This window comes from Asparagus officinalis, chromosome 5, assembly GCF_001876935.1.
Source record: "Asparagus officinalis chromosome 5, Aspof.V1, whole genome shotgun sequence".
Classification (NCBI taxonomy): domain Eukaryota; kingdom Viridiplantae; phylum Streptophyta; class Magnoliopsida; order Asparagales; family Asparagaceae; genus Asparagus; species Asparagus officinalis.
In genome coordinates, this window is record NC_033798.1 from 122,009,360 (window position 1) to 122,029,397 (window position 20,038).

The 20,038-nt window shown below is 36.2% G+C and overlaps 2 protein-coding genes across 3 annotated transcripts in view; one reads left to right on the forward strand and one right to left on the reverse strand.

Moving 5' to 3' along the window:
* On the reverse strand, window positions 1,003-2,955 carry LOC109843558 (protein trichome birefringence-like 19). Of its 2 annotated transcripts, XM_020412496.1 has the most exons (3): window positions 2,471-2,955; window positions 1,511-1,904; window positions 1,003-1,367 (listed from the first exon to the last, which is right to left on the reverse strand). In XM_020412496.1, exons 1-3 carry the CDS (start codon window positions 2,933-2,935, stop codon window positions 1,363-1,365), a joined length of 864 nt encoding a protein of 287 aa, XP_020268085.1. In that variant the 5' UTR covers window positions 2,936-2,955; the 3' UTR covers window positions 1,003-1,362. The 2 variants fall into 2 exon arrangements, with proteins under 2 accessions (XP_020268085.1, XP_020268084.1); XM_020412495.1 differs by having other exon boundaries at window positions 1,003-1,904.
* LOC109842524 overlaps window positions 17,948-20,038 on the forward strand; it is a 6,742-nt gene continuing 4,651 nt past the window's right edge. Inside the window, exons 1-2 of the mRNA XM_020411390.1 lie at window positions 17,948-17,968; window positions 18,318-18,713. Coding sequence (XP_020266979.1) covers window positions 17,948-17,968; window positions 18,318-18,713 — 417 coding nt within the window. The remainder of the gene's footprint in view (window positions 17,969-18,317; window positions 18,714-20,038) is intronic.

The window sequence follows — 20,038 nt, forward strand, 5'->3', positions numbered from 1 at the left end:
TGGGTCCCACAGTAAAATATTATTAATGGCGGGGGGCACTAATAATATTTTATTTGTGCATAGTATTTCTCAAACACTATAAATAGGGCCCTAAACTCTTAAGAAAATCTCATCCCAGAAACAACTCCTCTTATAGAAGAGTAAGAGAAAACAAAGAGAGAGTTTGTGAGAATTCTTGGAGTGTATCTGATCAAGAGAGGGTGTTCTCTTGGATCAATTCTTTTGGGATATAAAAGAATTTGGCGTCGTCGTTGCACCGTGGAGTAGCTCCGAAGGAGTGAACCACGTATATCTGTGAGTACTCTGTGTTGAATTTTGTGCACTTATTTTGTGATTAAGTCTCCGTTCGAGGCGTTATTATTGGGGTGAATCCTAACAATAACATCATAGCTAGATTTATCCTTACCTTCATTTTATCCCTCGATAGGGAATTTGGATCGGACGCTAAGCCTTAGCTTGTAACATGCAGGTTGGACAGGTTGGAGACCTTCATCCTTTACAACATCTGCTACAGCTCGCTGCTGCAGCTTCCTAACTAACAAGAACATATATTGAGCCCATAACCAATCACTCATTTTTTTCATGTAAATTTCTTATAACACCTTGAATGGACTAAATTGACATATTTATAGTCGTTAAAAAGCACAAGATGCACGCAATCTGGACAGTTAAATCCATCAGCGCATCTCATAAATTCAATATTAATATGCATAAATTCAAATAATGCAATTTTGCGATACTTTTTCCAATCGTCAGCGAATCAAGAAATGTTCGCTTGCATGATGATGTGGGTGATGCTCCACGTGTCATTTCTTTTCTTGGCTCAACAAATTTAGGTGTAAGCGTATCTTATATTCTGGCGCGAGAAAGTTTACTTATAAGGTATCATGTTTATTAATCGGATTTCATGTTCAATGCGCGCCATGTAGGTGTTCCAGAGAAAAGAAAGTAAATTCTTAAGTTTTTGAATGATATAGATGTAATGTAATTTTTTTAGGATATACTTATGCTGATATTTCATGTACATATTTGACATGGTGTCTACTGCTGATACACATATAATGATCTTATTGAATACAAACTATATGTCATGGCTCATTCTTTGCTCTTTTGGCAATATGACTGAAAAATGAACTTAGACTTTCCATCTTCAAAATCTCCAGCATGAAATCATTCCAGACATCAACAGGACCAGGCAAGCACCAATGAACACAATCATTATATTGCAACACCTTCTCATGTGGCCAATGCCCATAAATACTTGGATGCCCATCTGCTCTCAATAACATAACTTCTGTGATATCCAACAATCTAAATTTCAAGCCTCTCCTCTTTGCTTCTCTCGCCGCATCCTTAAACTCTTCAATCTGTGTCATATAAGTCTCAAGCATAAAACCTCTTAAACTAGTCTCGTTACTCTTAAACGGTGTTTTTCTAATACAATTCCCTCCTTTATTCCATTCACCATTCTCAAAATGCGCAGGTGAAAATGTGCGAAGAAATGTCATACCTTTAAAGCCATTTAGACCATACAAGGCTTTGAATGAAGTCCTAAAAGCCCTTGCATATCCATAGTACATTGGAAGATTATTTATGTTGGCTTGGTTGCAAGAATAGCAACCGATAAGTTTATTGTTTTCGTAGTAAATGACTGGTCTAAAGAACCATTGGCCTGCTGAAATTATCACATAGTCGAATTTGTTAATGTGCATTGTCCAGTTCTTATCTGGTTCGTCAAGATAGAGGTTGTAGACACCATTGAGAGGATCACCGTTGGGCTCGGCTTCATTGGCATTTACTAAGAATGGTGACCAGAAGTTTGCGAGAGTGAAATCGTGGGCTCGAAATAGCCAGGTTCTTGACTTGTAGTCAGTAGTAGGAGATACATCTTCGACATAGGTAACCTGAACTTTTTGCAAAAATTGATTAATAAGGAAAATTTATGAACTTCATTTTACACATTTTAAAACTTGAATTGAGTTTTATTTTGCTGTTTTTAAACTTACAACCTCTGTAAGTTTATTGCTACAGATAGAACCCCTAGGTTAAACTTTTTGACTCTTTACGCTCGGATGGACTCACTACTTTTAACCAGAGGAAACACTGAAATTTCATCAAGGGTAAAAGAAAAATAAAAAATTTAACCCAGGAGGCCTATCTTCAATAATTAAACTACAACAATAGTAAGTTCAACAACAGTGATATTAAGAAAGAACAGTACTGATTTGATTTCAACCAGAACAGTGTTTATCTAGTCATGTGCCCATCAGGAATTTGTTATGTTTCAGAGTGCAAACTAAAAATTGTACTTAGATATAGAATATAACCAAATTTTCTTTCAAAATCAACAAAAAGTAGACCTAAAGAATTCTAATAAGTCATACAAACTCTGAATGATGCCTGCATGGTTGCTTTTCTGTGTCAAAATGCAAAATTGATATTGGCATAACATGTTAAAAAAAAAACTTACCCTTAATAACTGACACATTAAAGCTTGCATATGGTTTCTCCCCAGTGAGTCCCCTACAAAAGCCATCGATTTACCGCGAACAATCTCCAAGAACTGTGCAGGGTTAAATATCGGCAGCTCGCATTGATCAGGCTTCCACCTCCATTTCATAAACTCATTATCAGGCCTCCCATATTTCATACAATTTTGGTTATCATGAATAGCCCAACAACTCTCATTCGTATAATATGGAGCTTTTGGGTCTCTTACCCATCGCCCTTTGAAAATATCACAACTTCGGTACATAACACTTGTTCGAACATTGACACTAGAAGAAGTAGGTAATAATTGGTGTAGCAACGGGTAGAAATAAGGGGGGATGGTTATTAGTAGTATCAGAGCTAAGATTGAGAAAAGGGCTACCTTTGCTTTGCTTTTGTATATTATGTTCTTTACATCAAGTAGATATCTTTTGATTGCCTTCATTTGGTTGGTTTGATGGAGGAATGAAGTTATGTTTCAGAGATTGCACCGAGAATTCATAGAGTCGAGCTTTCTTTGTAGTGGGCGAAGGTAGAGTGTCCTTTGTTGCTTGTTAATTAAGAAGTCAGTGCAGTAAAAATCCAGGAAACCTGACATGCTAACTCATCAGATAATTTAAAAAAAAAATCTTGGGTGAAAGAATGTAAGAAGATAAATAAGAAGAGGATTGAATTCATTATGAAGGAAGATAGATGTTATGGAGATGACTCAATTAATGCAACTGAGAAGTATAAGCACCAACTTACCCAAAAATTATGATTTTTCACTTCCATATATTTCAGATAGTAGCCATTCAATGCTAAAAGCCAACTCAACAACCATTCCTTGTTCTTAAAGCTCATACATGCATTGATATAGAGGTACATAACCACATAAGCTACTCATAATAGATGTTAAATATGTTTTTCAATAATCTAAGTAATTAGCATTTCTAGTTTCTGAGCATTTGACCCCCATAAACGTTTCCTTATACAAACTTTCAATTTCAACAAAATCAGTTGTTTAACAAGAAGCGCATCAGACTTTTACATTGCTTGTCGCATATTTTTCACTTGGTTAATTCTTCATTAAATGCTGATTGTTTGTTCCGATTAGTGATCAATTGTAGAGAAATAATCAACTGTTCAACTAACTTTTTGACGGAATCTACATCAAATTTATGATTGATGCTGATGGCATATTATGTGATTCCTTGTTTCTGATTGACTCTTCAAAATGCCCCTCCATCATTTTGAAAATCAAATTGAATTTTCTAGAACTCTTTGTTATTATCTTTGAGGGGAATATGAGACACTGATATCATGAGCTTTGCTAAACCTGAAAGAGTGCCAGTTTGATTGCAGAGAAAATAGCTTGATAATAAAATCAGAAGGGTATACATAATAAACAAAGGTAATCTCATTATGATGATACAGAAAATTGTGAGAAAACAGCTAATACGAGGATTCTTGGAAACCAAATAAAAGGATATAGGTAAAGGAAATCATCGAATACAATTTCATCCCATTTCCTCATAAAAAGTTACGAAATAGATTACCTAGAATTGAGGTACATTAACCAACGAGAGATTGACACATAAACTATTTCTTAGTTTCAAGAATTGAACTGAACAAAGAAAAGAAAACTATTATAGAAAAAGATGATGTGTGTTGTGTGCAGCGAAAATTTCGGCAGAGTTTCTGGTGCACAATAAGAGAGAAAGATCGCAATAAAAATTCCCGTCTTACCAAGGAAATAAGAATCTGAAGCGAATATCTCAACAAAGTGAGATATCGGCTCTTCTTCTCATCAGTTCTAGGACTGACTTGTCGAGGGATCCTAATAAACTATTACAATGGCCACAAACAGCAATCACACAAGTTTTATATGGTTCGGCAAATTGCCTACGTCCACGGGGCAAGGAGGGGGGAGATCTACTATTAGAGGGAGAGAATACAACTAGGGTTTACAATCTCACAATCTAAACCCTCACACAAACTCTCAGATCCCTCACACAAATATCTCTCTCAAAAAGAGCCAAAAGAACCTCTGTTTTTCTTGTTGCACGTAGCCCAAGAAAACTTGCCTTTGCACAGCCGCCGAAGCACTTTTGCTCTCTGCCTGCGCCCTGTCTTGCACGCTGCCAAAGAAAACAGTCAGCTTCTTTTCTCCTGCACAAACCCTTTTTGCACTTACTTTTCTGCCGCAAAACACCCTGTAATAGCCAACAAAAATATAAATAAATAAATAAATGAATAAAATAATTAAAAATTTTATGGTGGGGAGTTTCTCCACCGCTTAACATAGCGATTATCTTTTCACCGCCTCCCAACGGTATATAAGGGGAGGAAAGGGAAGAAATTTAGGTTAAAAACGAAAAAAAATAAAGAAGAAGAAGAAGAAAAAGAGGAAGAAGAGGAAGGAAGCAGTGAACAGGAAAGGAAAAGAGGGGATTTTTTTCATCTAAAATTCAAGTTAACCAAATGTATAAACTCTTCCCTTTGTTGATTTCTTGGTTTAGAGGAGTAAAGTTGTTATAGAGATCTCAGTAAATCAATCAAAATAGAATGAATAAGGGAATTAAATTGTTATGAATATGAACTTAAAAAGAATTTAGGGTTTGCAAAAGGATTCTTTTGTGTGTTTTGGATGCATGAAACAAACTGAAAAAAAAGAAGAGAAGAAAAAAAAAAGAAATAACTAACCCCTAGATCCGGCAAGGACCTCGTCGTCGGCCGCTCTTGGTCCCCGGCGGTTTCCTCGTCGCCATCCTGCAGCCATGGCGAGAGCAAGAGAGAGAGAGAGGGGCGGAAGAGAGAGAGAGAGAGAGAGAGAGAGAGAGAGAGAGAGAGAGAGGGGAAGAGAGAGAGAGAGAGAGAGAGAGAGAGAGAGAGAGAGAGAGAGAGAGAGAGAGAGAGAGAGAGAGAGAGAGAGAGAGAGAGAGAGAGAGAGAGAGAGAGAGAGAGAGAGAGAGAGAGAGAGAGAGAGAGAGAGAGAGAGAGAGAGAGAGAGAGAGAGAGAGAGAGAGAGAGAGAGAGAGAGAGAGAGAGAGAGAGAGAGAGATCCAATCAAATCTATCAATACTAATCACATCACCCTCTCAAGGGTTAGGGTATTACAAATATTTTAAAAACAACGGGGTGAGCTAGCGCTCAGTGAGTTCATTTCTCACTAGTATTTTATAATATGAAATTGCATGAGTTTTATATTTGATTTATCTTGTGATAAAAATAAATAAATAAATAATATGTCTTTTCATGTATATAAAGATTTAACCTATTTCTGTTGTGGTCTATCCTATAATACGATGTTAGCCTCGTACAATATATGAAAAGCTAATTTGATCTTTATGTAAAATATGAAAAATAACTTTGGCTCTCGTGCAATTTTCAAATAATTATGGACTTTGTTATATCTAAAAGTTTTTGATGAAATATTTGGAACGTATTTCAACAGTTTAACAGATTCAAAGATTTTTCGTGATTTAGTATCTGATAAAAGAAAAAGTAAATATCTGTAAACTGTTTTAACAGAAATGAGAAGTTTTACCTTGCCAACTTCATTTGAAAATATCTGTAAATTCTGATATGCAAAGTATTACTCATTTGACATGTGATCTCGATGTTTTCAAACCCTCAAATAGTCCACTATGGATTGTTTCTGCCTGCCATATGGTGAATGCACCTGTATTTGGCCCTTCTGTATTGGCCCTTCTGTATTGTCCCTTCCAAAATTTGTTCTGGCCCATCTGTATTTGGCCAGTAACCTATGGTAGTGTTGGGTGCATTTGATTCCCGGGAATTATCTGTTATCTGATGCGGATTTACGCATTCTCTTGCTACTGTGATAAAATTCGTAGCCTTAGTGTGACCTATGGGGTGACTTTTACATTCATGAAATATTCATCGAGAAATAAGATTCTGATAATTGACTGTGAAATTAAGAAAACAACAGTTCTCTGATTTTGTACAAATTAGTAGTTCTTTTTCTTCTTAATATTTACCTTGATTCAAAAAGGGTTTGATTCCAAGAAATTTCACAGTTTATTCAGTTGCACATGAGAAAGGAAATATAATTGTTGTATTCTTTCTTAAAAATGACAATATTACGATATTTGGATCGTATTTTGCTATCTGTGAATTTCTCATGCAAAACTTAAAATTTGTTAATTTCTGAGAACTATTCTTATTACTATTTTGTTAGTTATCTAGGAACTCTAGAGGGAAATGTTCTCACTGAGCGCTAGCTCACCCCGTTGTTTTTAAATATTTTTTTCAGATCCGGCGTAGCTTCCTATTAGCCGACTTTTGGTTTAAGCTTTTGGCTGAGAGGCGTGATATGGAGAGCCTCTTCTTTTTGATGTTATCTTCAGCATAATTTGTTTTGTTTTGTAAAAATGTTTATAACAGTGAGCTTGTGGGCTGTAAGTACCGATCATATATATAGTTGCTCTGACTTCTATCATCACCAGGTTGTGAATATTTTGAAATAAACTATGTGATATGAAGTGCCAGGCTTGACCCGTGCATAAGAGTTGTCTCATGCACAGGTCGCTGCTGTCGCGCACCCCGTATTTTATGAATTTTCGCTGTAGTTTCGGGGCGTGACACACCCCTTGCACCAAGCCAGCGCCGTCCTTTGCACGTCCCTTGCCTTGCTCGCCCCAGAAACCTTAGAATAAACTAGGTATTTATAGGTTTCAATCAGACATTTGGGTAGGCCGTACTATGCTGTTCGTGATCTCTTCACGCGGAAAGGATGGCCCCAACTTTTGTCCGCTGATCTCTTCACAACGTGGGGGCCCACGTTTAAATCACCTCACGTGTTTTCACACGTTCATAATTCTCCATCTCGGTGAAGTTTTTCCAAAACTGAGCCGACACCAACATGAGCACCAATGCGTCGTCTCACCAAATTCGGCTGCACCAGTGTGGTTGCCTATGTACCCCCTCTCCCAAGAGATCAAACAGCCCGTAGTTCATCCAAGTGGCCACGAACGACCTCAATCCAATAGAAGAGTTTACAACCCTTCTCCAATATCATCAACTCTGCAGCTGATAGCACCTCCAATGGCCTCAAAGTGTAACGAATCAAACACCTCCACCTGAGGTGAACCAATGGCCATATCCAAACTATATCTGCCAGCTGCACTCGAATCAAAAACCAACTCATCATCTGCATCCAAAAACAATTGATCCCTTAACTATGTCACCTCAACTGGAATCCCAAATGATACAGTATGATCTGGAGTATGTGGAGTAATCTCCACCCAATATGGAGTAGCATCACTTTCCACCCGCTACGATATATCTAAGGTCTGTCTAAAACTCTCCACCTGCTGAGAGTCAATTAGTTTCATCATCGAAGCCTCAACCGAAGTGACACTACCAGACCAAACACCAAATTGAGTTTTACCTCCTATCACAGCAGTTAACAACTCTTTAATAGGATGACCCAAATATGTCAAAGCATTAGTCCATAAACTCTTCTACAGACCATTGCTTGACAGTAAACACCGATCCTCCTCCAGCAAGGCATGGTTCTCTAATTTTGTCACCCTATCTCGTTGCCCCAAGATTTCCTTTCCAACGAAGTGTCTCAAAATACCGTGAGCTCGGCTCCAATATAGAAATAGGTCCATTTTGTACCTCCTATCAAAAACTGAATGAAGTACCTTCACCTTTCTGTCTATTACACACTTCTTCAATTTGTTGGATACTACTAGGACTTTCTCCAATGGGGATTTGATTGTAACCCAAACACACCTAGAATAGTCACCAACAAAGGAAACCAAACATCTATTTCCTCCTAATGATGCCTCTTTGGAAGGTCTCCGAACATCCACGTGAACACCTCCAGAACGACCCTTAGCACGGTGAATAGAGGTGCCAAATTTCACCTCGGTCTTCTTGCTCACATCAACATGTTCACTGGACTTCAAACTACAGGTCTTCATACCCTCTTTCAATCTATGCGAGGAATCAATACTGGAATAGCCAAGCCTCAAATGTCGCAGTCTAGTCGAATCAATAGAAGTCGTCACTTCTCCACCTGTCATTATACCTCCAGTCAAGTAATACAGGTTATTTCTCATGACTCATCATAATCTGAGAGTCTTCCATAATCTTAAGAACCATATCCTCAATTCGAACATTCAGACCCTCTCCAACCAAAGCTTCAATCGAGATTAAGTTCTTCCTCAAAGAAGGAACATATCTCACATCATATAACTCCCTAATAGTTCCGTCAAACATCTTGATGCTAATTCTTCCTATCCCAAGGATCTGGTATGCACGGTTATCAGCCATGTACACCACACCACTATCCAGCTTCTCAAAACTGGAGAACCATTCCCTTCTAGGACACACATGATAGGTCGCATCACTATCCAATATCCACTCGGATTCCTCCGAATGGCAACATATAGGACTGATAGAAAGCGGATAAATAGAAGTATCAGAAATATTACCATCCGACATAACAATGTTTGCTTCTGATGATGGTTGCTTCCCTTTTCCCTTCTGCTTATTCTTCATCCATTCGTCGAGTTTTGGATAGTCTCTCTTCCAATGACCAGTCTCCTTACACCACACACACTGATCTTTTCCAATTGTAGGATGCCTTACTCTAGACTGTGATTTTCAATTCTTCCGGTTCGGATTCTTCCCTCTTACGACCAACGCCTCTGGTACCGACTCAACTGAAGCCTCCTTATCCTTCTTTCGAAGCTGATTATTCACAAGTGCAATAGTCACCTCACTATACGAAAGAGATGTCTTTCCATTAATCAAAGTAAGAACGAAGGTTTCATATTCCTCGTCGGGTAAGGAACTCAACAATAGCAACGTCTTGTCCTCATCTTCAATTATAACATCCACATTCGTCAAATCCACAAGAAGCTTTGTGTAGGTGTTCATGTGATCACTAATTGAGGTTCCCTTCTACAATTGGAAACGATAAAGTCTCCTCTTCAAATGCAAATGATTCTCAACACTCTTTGTTAGATACTTGCTTTTGAGAAGCTCCCAAATCTTCTTCGCAGAAGTCTCATTCATCACATCATATTTTAGATCTTGAGTCAAACAAGACCTAATCATACCACATGCCATTCGATTCATCTTTTTTCAAACCTTCTCTTCTATATCATCTGGCTTGCCATCTAACTCCAAGGTATTCTCTAAATTCTGCGCGTTCAGCGCATTCAAAACCTCGCATCTCCATAATCCAAAGTTGTTTGTGCCATTAAATTTCTTCACATCTATCTTCATAGAATGGATATTCAAACTCTGAATGGTCTTCGTGCCAGAAGCACCACCCTCGACACCCGAAGCACCTTCTTTCCTCGACATCTTTCTCAACGCACCAACGAACGAAGAATAGATCCAAAACTGAAAAGATAGAGTCTTTTACCAAAAGATCCAACCTTTATCACTAAACAAAGCCCTAGACGAGCTTTCAAATCGATCTATTCCTCCAAATAGTACAAGCGTAGCCCGAGCTTTGATACCACTTGTTGTGCGCAGTGAAAATTTCGGCAGAGTTTCTGGTACATAATAAGAGAGAAAGATCACAATAAGAATTCTCGTCTCACCTAGGAAACAAGAATCTGAAGCGAATATCTTAACAAAGTAAGATATCGGCTCTTCCTCTCATCAGTTCTAGGATTGACTTGTCGAGGGATCCTAATAAACTATTACAATGGCCACAAACAGCAATCACACAAGTTTTATGTGGTTCGGCAAATTGCCTACGTCCACGGGACAAGAAGGGAGGGGGGATCTACTATTAGAGGGAGAGAATACAACTAGGGTTTATAATCTCACAATCTAAACCCTCACACAAACTCTCAGATCCCTCACACAAATATCTCTCTCGAAATGAGCCAAAAGAACCTCTGTTTTTCTTATTGCACGTAACCCAAGAAAATCTGCCTTTGCACAGCCGTCGAAGCACTTTTGCTCTCTGCCTGCGCCCTGTCTTGCACGCTGCCAGAGAAAACAGCCAACTTCTTTTCTCCTGCACAAACCCTTTTTGCACTTACTTTTCTGCAGCAAAACACCCCTTGCACCAGGCCTGCGCCGTCCTTTGCACGTCCCTTGCCTTGCTCGCCCCAGAAACCCTAGAATAAACTAGGTATTTATAGGTTTCAATCAGACATTTGGGTGGGTCGTACTATGCTGTTCGTGATCTCTTCACGCGGAAAGGATGGCCCCAACTTTTGTCTGCTGATCTCTTCACAACGTGGGGGCCCACGTTTAAATCACCTCACGTGTTTTCACGCGTTCACAATATGAACATCTCATATTTGAGGTTTCCACCCTTTTTCATAAAAAATAGAGCAACCAAATATGAGAAAACATACTAGCTAAAAAGTATTTGGTTAGTTTATTGGGAATCATTAACTCACAATACCTTATTTGGAAACGATAAGTGCATATTTGATATGTGTAGCACAATACCTTATTTGGATTCTCTAGGATGAGTCACCTAAGAGATAGAGAATTCAAATTGTTATGTGATTCCTTAGACTTGATGATATTATCATTTTTGATTTGATAATTTAGTATACTTTGATATGATCATTTTTTATTTGATAATTTAGTATACTTTGATATGATTGGTAAGATTGTTTTACAAGTGCTATACAACCTGAAATGTTGGGTTATTATATTTCATTGACTGAAACGATGGATATCTAGAGAGGATCTAGTAAATTCATTTTTGTGAGTTAATTTATAATGCATATCCCATGAAGATATTAAATTCCCGTTGACGGGTGATTTTTAAAAATTATTTTTCTAAATTTATTTTCTTATAAAATAAAATATTTTGATGTTTTAAAATAATTTTTATTTATGTTCATGGGATTGCAATTTTATGAATGAGCAAATAGGTGATTTGTCATGCTCAATAAAGTTACCTAAAATAAATTAATATATGAGGGGACTGAATGTAAGATAATATTATTAACGAATATTTAATCTCATATTATGGAAGAGCTTTTATGAACAGTTGGTCGGATAGGGATTTGATTGTTAAATTAAAATTATTAATTTAATTAATAGGATTTAACTGTTAAATTAAAATTATTAATTTAATTAATAATTGGTTCTCGATATAGGACCCAATTGGTCTCACTAATGTCATTAGAAGAGGTTTACATATAATACAATTCTATTTCTATCCTAATTGTTATGGAAAAAATGTTCTATCTTTAAATGTTATGAATAGAGTTTTAAACAATTAAGAATTATTTTGAAATTGGCAGGTCCAATCCTATATATAGGATTCATATGTAGCCTTATAAAAAAAGAAGAAAGAAAAAAAAAGAAAATATATTTTGAGAACCCATCTCTCAGTATTGCTCCTCTTCGGTGACGGGTGTATTTCAGTTGGAGGCTTTTTCTCTTGAGGAAGCTATTTCGTATTGATCTTGGAATAGATTATCGAAGAAATTCGGGAAACGTTTCAGGTATTCTTCTAGAATTTAATTAATTTTTATTAATCTACATAATATGCATATATTTTCTTCTGCGTTGTATCTTATTTTTCCAACGTTATATCATACTACAAAATGCATAGGCACATGCTTTAGAATGTATCTATTGTTTGTAGCCGTACACCATGTACTGTATATTTTTAATTAAAAAATAAGAGAAAAATGCTTCCAGCCCCCAAAAACTAAGAAAACGTGCTTCCCACCCCCAAGACTTTGTCAACTGGTGTTTTGCCCCCAAAAATAAAGATTCTGTTCTCTGAGCCCCAAAACACAAAACCCAAGAGATTAAAATATATGAAGACCATAATACCATTCTCTCTCTCTCTCTCTTTCTTTTTTATTAAAATATAATGAGGATTATTTTATTATTTTCGTTTTCTCTCTCTCTGTATCATGATGTACTGAGATGATAGTTAAAATGATTGATAAGGATTATTTTATTATTTTTATTTTTTATTATTTTTGTTGTTTGTATTGGAAGATTGTTAAAATTACGGGTTAATTGTTAAGGTTACGGGTTAATTGTTAAGGTTACGAGTTAATTGTTAATGTTACGGGTCAATTGTTAAGGGTTTGAATCCTCTCTCTCTCTCTCTATCATGATGTTACTTTGATGATATTAAAATGATTGAAGATGATTATTATTTTATTATTTTTGTTTTTTATTTTTTTCGTATTTTTAGAATATTCGTTGTTAAGGATAGTGATTGGTTGTAAAGGTTATGCATTGATTGTTAAGATTACGGGTTGATTGTTAAGGTTACTGGTTTGTTGTTAAGGTTATGGGTTTGTTGTGTAGGTTACGGGTTTGTTGTTAAGGTTACGGGTTTAGTTGTTAAGGTTACGGGTTTAATTGTTAAGGTTATGTGTTTAATTGTTAAAGTTACGGGTTTAATTGTTACGGTTTAATTGTTAAGGTTACAGTTTAATTGTTAAGGTTATGGGTTTAATTGTTAAGGTTACGAGTTTAATTGTTAAGGTTACGGGTTTAATTGTTAAGGTTACGGTTTTAATTGTTAAGGTTACAGGTTTAATTGTTAGGGTTACGGTTTAATTGTTAAGGTTACAGTTTAATTGTTAAGGTTACGGGTTTAATTGTTAAGGTTATGGGTCAATTATTAAGGTTACATGTTTAATTGTTAAGGTTACGAGAGATAGAGAGAAGGGATCCATAACCTTAACAATTGACCCATAACCTTAACAATTAAACCCGTAATCTTAACAATTAAACCGTAACCTTAACAATTAAACTCATAACCTTAACAATTAAACCGTAACCTTAACAATTAAATCGTAACCTTAACAATTAAACCCGTAACCTTAACAATTAAAACCATAACCGTAACAATTAAACCCGTAACCTTAACAATTAAACCCGTAACCTTAACAATTAAATCGTAACCTTAACAATTAAACCGTAACCGTAACAATTAAACGCGTAACCTTAACAATTAAACACGTAACCTTAACAATTAAACCCGTAACATTAACAATTAAACTCGTAACCTTAACAACAAATCCGTAACATACATAACAAACTCATAACCTTAACAACAAACCCGTAACCTTAACAACCAACCCGTAACCTTAACAATCAATGCATAACCTTTACAACCAACAATTATCCTTAACAACGAATATTCTAAAAATACGAAAAGAATAAAAAACAAAAATAATAAAATAATAATCCTCTTCAATCATTTCAATATCATCAAAGTAACATCATGATATATATATAGAGAGAGAGGAGGGGGGAGAGAGAGAGGGGGAGGGAGAGATGATTCATAACCTTAACAATTGACCCATAACATTAACAATTAACTCGTAACCTTAACAATTAACCCGTAACTTTAACAATCTCCCAATACAAACAACGAAAATAAAAAAACAAAAATAATAAAATAATCCTCATCAATAATTTCAACTATCATCTTAGTATATCATGATAAAGAGAGAGAGAAAATAAAAATAATAAAATAATCATCATCATATTTTAATAAAAAAGAAAGAGAGAGAGAAGGGTATTATAGTCTTCACATATTTTAATCTCTTGGGTTTTGTGTTTTAGGGGCAGAGAACATAATCTTTATTTTTGGAGGTAAAACACCCGTTGACAAAGTCTTGGGATGGGAAGCACGTTTTCTTGGCTTTTGGGGGCTGGAAGCATTTTTCCCAAAAAATAAATGGTAAAATAAACTTGTGTCTAGGGCGTGTGAGAACATATGGAATTGCGTGAGTTTTAAACCAAATGTGGGTAAAACTTTGGGTTGTTTAACAAAAACCCCTAAACAATGAGTTAAAGTTTACATAAATTTATAAAAGAAATCTAGATTTTCAAGGTTCACCTTTAAAACTTAGATTATTTGCACTTTGGAGAGGTAAAATTTACAATCTGTTTAACTTTAACACCCTAAAGTTTTTATTTAACACTTTGATACTCTAAACATTTTTTTACTTTTTCCCCCCCCCCCCCCCCCCCCGAATCTCAAACTTTACATTTTTCATTTAGGGACCAAATTACAAGCCCCTTACGATTTGATGGACTTAGCATCAATTTGAAAGATTTTTTGTGACTAATATGTAATTATTGAAGATATGAGGGGCTAATATCTAAATAACCGTAAATCTTATGTATAGTGAGATAAATAATTAATATCAATACTCTTACGTCCCGTTTGGTACGCGGGAATGAGGTGGAATGGAATGTCATTCTCACTTCTCATTCCCTCATACCAAACAAAACTAGTTTCTTGATGTTGGAATGACCATTCCCATGGAATGGCCATTCCTACTTTTTGTTGGAATGGCCATTCCTACTTTTTGTAGGAATGGTCCGAATGGACATTCCAAGTGAGAAGATAGGGAATGATAATTCTGATTCAATGGGAGAATCAAATTAGTTAGGTTTTTTTAATTATACCCCTATTAATAATAAGAGTCAATTTAAAAATCCTGGCTTTTGACTACATATTCTTATTTTCTCTCTATTTTTTAAGGCTCCACCGAAACAAAAAGGCCTTCTTTCTATTCATCGCCCCTGAAATCGACGTGTCGTCGCTCTTTCCTTCCCGACTTCAATCCCAACCCCAATCCCTTCTCCTCCACCTCTTCCTCCGCCACCTCAACCTCCTCTCGAACCTAAAGCCTCCGACGCCGCCTCCGCCCCGGCATCGCCTCTTCCACTGAAGAAGTCACCGCCACACCCGGCATCGCCTTTCTCTTCAACGACCGAGTCATCGACTCTCCTTCGCTCGCGTTTCTAGGTACGATTCGGTGTTTTTTTGCTCGAAACTTATTATTTTAGTTAGTATTGTTTTATGGATTTTTTTATTATGATATGGGTAATTTTGGTACTTTATCAAATGAGTTAATTTATATATCTAGAACTGTGGATTGTGGATATCATTCTTTATATTTTTTTGGACCTATAAAAGATGTGATAATCTTTTATTTATTTTTATTTATTTTTCTAAGACTAAGAAATAGTGAGAATTGTTTAAAAAATAAACGAAACATACACCTGATCGATAACATGCGCATTAGTATAACACATACCTAGATTAATATAACATATGCATAAATAAATTTTTTTAGTTATTATCATTAATGTTTATTTTTATCTTATTAAAAATCTATGTTGTTATAAGGGCATTATTAGAAAATGAGATTCCATTTTCACTTGTGAACTAGTGATACCAAACATGGGAATGGGAATTAGATTTTTATTCTAGCTTCATTCTACAAACGCACCCAAACAAGAGAATGAGAATGACCATTCCATTCTCACATACATTCCATTTCATTCCTTCTTCTATTCCATTCTCACTTGACTTCATTCCCACGTACCAAACGAGACGTTAATGAAAGATGCAGGTTAATTGTAGCCATCAACAGGAATTTAGCCTAAATGGAAATTTAAAATTTTACGATTAAATTTTCTTGACTTGCATGTAGTATTAAATTGGTTTACCATTTATCCAACAAACTATTATTTTACCCAGCTAATCTTTGTATAACACCCCCCTTAAAATCTTTTAATTTTGAATTTAGTCATTCAGATTATGCAAATGTGATTATGTTCCCCTAACTGTTATGATAATTTATCATTTAAAGATAAAGATGTCGAAAAATTGACTTCATATAGTCCAAACCAACCTAGTGGCCCAAAGGCCCAGCCAAGAGCAAGTCTATTGACCCGCCGAGGAAACGAGTCCTCTTATACCGACACAAAGTACGGGATTAGTCGACCCCTTATAAGTCGGGACGACTACCCAAATAGTCAGCTCGATCACCTTCTCGGTAGTTCACTTGACCAGAAGCTCACTCGACTGACTGGTCGACAAATCAACATTGGGCGACTCACAAATCGACCCGTCTTTACTAAGGGGATAAGGTCTGGCTAAGCTACCTTCAGAGATACATCAATCAACACCACAGTTTATTGAGCGATCCTATCAAGATCGCAACTCTGACAAGCCTCGTGCGAAAACAGCTCACTCTGCCCGCAAGTCACTTCCCAGAGATCGCTAAGATACTCTCCTCTGCTCGAATGACTTCCTCTCCAATCGCCAGCCGCCATTTGGTAAGAGAAGGAGGCCCAATTAGTCAGCATATCCTCCGTTCTGTCTCATCTGTCGAATCTGGGATATTTCCAAGACCCCCTCTCCTGTGCTCGGATGACTCCCCTTCCAGATACCAGCCGACATCTGTAAAGCAAATGAGGACTCAATAACCTGTCTGCTCACCCCTCAACCGCGCTCTTGTGCATAGTTAAAGCCAAAGATCAAATCCCAGAGGCAATGGACTATAAAAGGAGGAAAGGGGGAAAAGAAAAGGAGGACGAACTTTAACTCAGGGGAGACTTCTAAACCTTTTTTCTTAAAATCTGAACAATTCTAAAAGGTCATGTCTTCTTCTAAAAACTCAATAAGAGTAATGAATTCTAGGACCTCAATGATCATCGGATCTTCCCTCAAACTCCACTCAAGCTCATCAGCTGACTTGACCGTCGGAGGTACCACAGGGGAACCGGTCTCCGCCCTCTTACGAGTTTCTTCTTCTTGTTTGCGCAGAAAGATCAAGAATTCTAGTCCAAGGATCATGCATAAAGTCGGAGGAGGAGGAGGAGTCGGCCCCACCTTTCATCCTCTCCCTCTTCGCCATCAGCACAGAGATCAGGACCCCGATTGTTAAATTATTATGAAATTATTCCCTCAAATTATTAAAATTACTATTAGGTCTTTTGATTCCTAAATTATTACAAAATTAGTTCTTCAAATCAATAATAGAATTAACAATTAGAGTGATTTACTTGAATAACTTATGATATATGCGCTGAGATGTGTACAACTTATCTTCTTGGTGTATTGAATTGTAAATGTGTGATGCAATTTGATCCCTAAAATGAAAAAGTATCATGCAAAGGACTGGTTCTTTATCTAAACTTCTCTTCATTTAGATCCTTACTTATAAAGATACGAAGTACCATCAAAAAAAGTTAAATAACTATCTTATACTGCATAATATAAAATTTAAAGAACAATTTAAAAACTACCAAGGTTAAAGGTTACAATAGTGAAAAGTTAATGACACCACCCTATCTACACCTTATATATTATTCAACCATATTATATGTTCTAATATAATATAAATGAGAATTATTTTAAAAATACCAAACTTAAAGGTTATAGGAGTCGACATTTGATGACACCTCCTGATGTACGTATAGAGTACTCCAACGTATTATACCTTTGCAACTTATTGAGCCCCTATATGTTCCCAGACATTTACTTTCCCAATTCCTATATATCTATCATCTTCTATATTTTCTCTTGCCATACATAGCCCTTCAATTTTATACAAAACATATACACTATACACGTGCAAAGCACGTACCTTCTTAACTAGAATTTACTTAACAAAACCATCAGATTTAGGGGGTGATTGGTTGCACTATTTTATAGAAAAGTTTTCTCAAAATGTCTAGCTATGGCAATTCTGTAATTAAAAATTTTCTGTAGATTTTTGTTACAACTGTGTTTGGTTCAAAATAAATTTACAGAAATATTTTCTGTAAAGTACAAAAAAGTACCAAAATTTACAGAAATTAATTTTCTCTCAAAATGAACGGAAATCACCCAAAAATCTGACACCACATTGACACTTTTCTATAAAGTTAACACTTTTTAATAAATTTATTGGGTGTTTGGTTCAATTTCTACAAATTATAATTTTTTTGATATTTTCTATAAAGTTATTGGGCTATTTTCTTGTTTTGAACCAAACAAGCAAAAATTAAAAAATTAACACTTTTCAATTTCTCAAAATTTTTTCTATACTTTTTTTAAGAAATACAATAAATCATATTTTGGATGGAAACACTTCCTCCAGTATAAATTTAACCAAACACCCCCTAAGAGGCAAAAACGCACAGATAAACTCACTAGCTACGAGTCCAGAGACAAGCAATGGCGGGCCTTCGCCGACGTCGTCGGCGGCAACGCTCAGGACGACGACGAAGAGATCCAGATCCCGATCGAGATCGCATTCACTCGCGAGCAGCAGCAGTACGCGCTGGAGCTCGACCAGAAAGCTTCGAACTTGAGGCGATCCATCCACGATCTCAGGCTTCGGATCCCTCCGCCTCATATCTCGCAGCGATTGCCTCATCTCCACGCTCACAGTCTCGCCTACAACGCCGCCCTCGCTCTCCAGTTGAACGCTCACTCGACAACCAAGGAACAGGTACTCGATTTCCCCAAATTCTTGATTTAGGGTTTCCATTTGTATGTAAAATGTCTAGTTCGAGTTGATTTATGCGATGTTTCAATTGGAGGGTTTGGAAAAAATGAGAAAAATGACGAGTACTACCCAATTTAGGCTCAAGGAAGAGATTGGAGTGATATTATGGTTGCAATCTGTGTATCATGTAAATATCCACTGAACATTAAGGAACAGGTACTCAATTTCGAATTTGGGGTTCTTAGAAATTTAAAATGGTGATTTCCAATGATGTTCTTTGTAAAGAAACTAAATTTGTGGAAATGGGATCAGAAAATTTTGCTGTGAAAGAGGAGAGTGGAAGAGAGGAAGGAGAAGAAAGGATTAAATTTTTTTAATGGGAAATTGCAGACATTCTCCTATTGGATTTTGGTATTTTAATGAACCCTGTACATCCCAGTTGACTAAAAAACCAACTTTGTTCATTCTTATTGACTAAAGAAGTTACCAGTTAGCAGATTGGTAACTAAGGGGATACATTTCTATGTAAAATGTCAAGTTTAATTGGAACTATATAGATATCTTATGATTCCAGTAATTGAAAATGATGATTATCAATGATGTTCTTTGTTCAAAAACTACTTTTGTAGAATTGGGTTTAGGAAAGTTTGTTGTGGAAGAGAGGAAGGAGGAGAAGGATGGAATTTTTGCAAGGGGAAATTGCAAACCATAATCCTATTTACTTTGATATAATTTTAGTGAATCTCATACATCCTCATTAACTTAAAGTGATCTTTGTGCATCTTCATTAACTGAAAAAGAAGATAGTTTTTGGAATAGGGGGGATACATTTGTTTGTAAAATGTCTAATTTGAGGGGAACTATATAGATATTTCAATTGTAATGTTTAGAAAGATAAAAATAATGAAAAAAAAGCAGGTCCTATGTAATCTTAGGCTCAAGGAAGAGATACAGGATTACCATCTGTGCATCATGTATATACGCTCCAACAATATGATGCAAAACACAGGGAGAGTGGAAATGGTTCTATTTTATAGAGTTTCTGGTCTGAAATCCGATTAGGCCATGGGATCTTTTTTTAGTAATTTTACTAATAATAGACTTAATTTAAAGGATGAAGTCTAAGCTATAGCCATGAATTGTACCTGGATAAAAGAACTGCATTTTAGGATTGGCCCATCAAAAATTTAACCTCTATTATCTTTTGTTTTGCCTTAAGAGGCCAAGAAGAGGTCAGCCAAGTTAAATGATAATGTGGGCTTGGAGCAAAAGCAGACAGTACAAGAGTAAAAGCGAAATACAAATGAACAACTGCCATAAAATCTGAG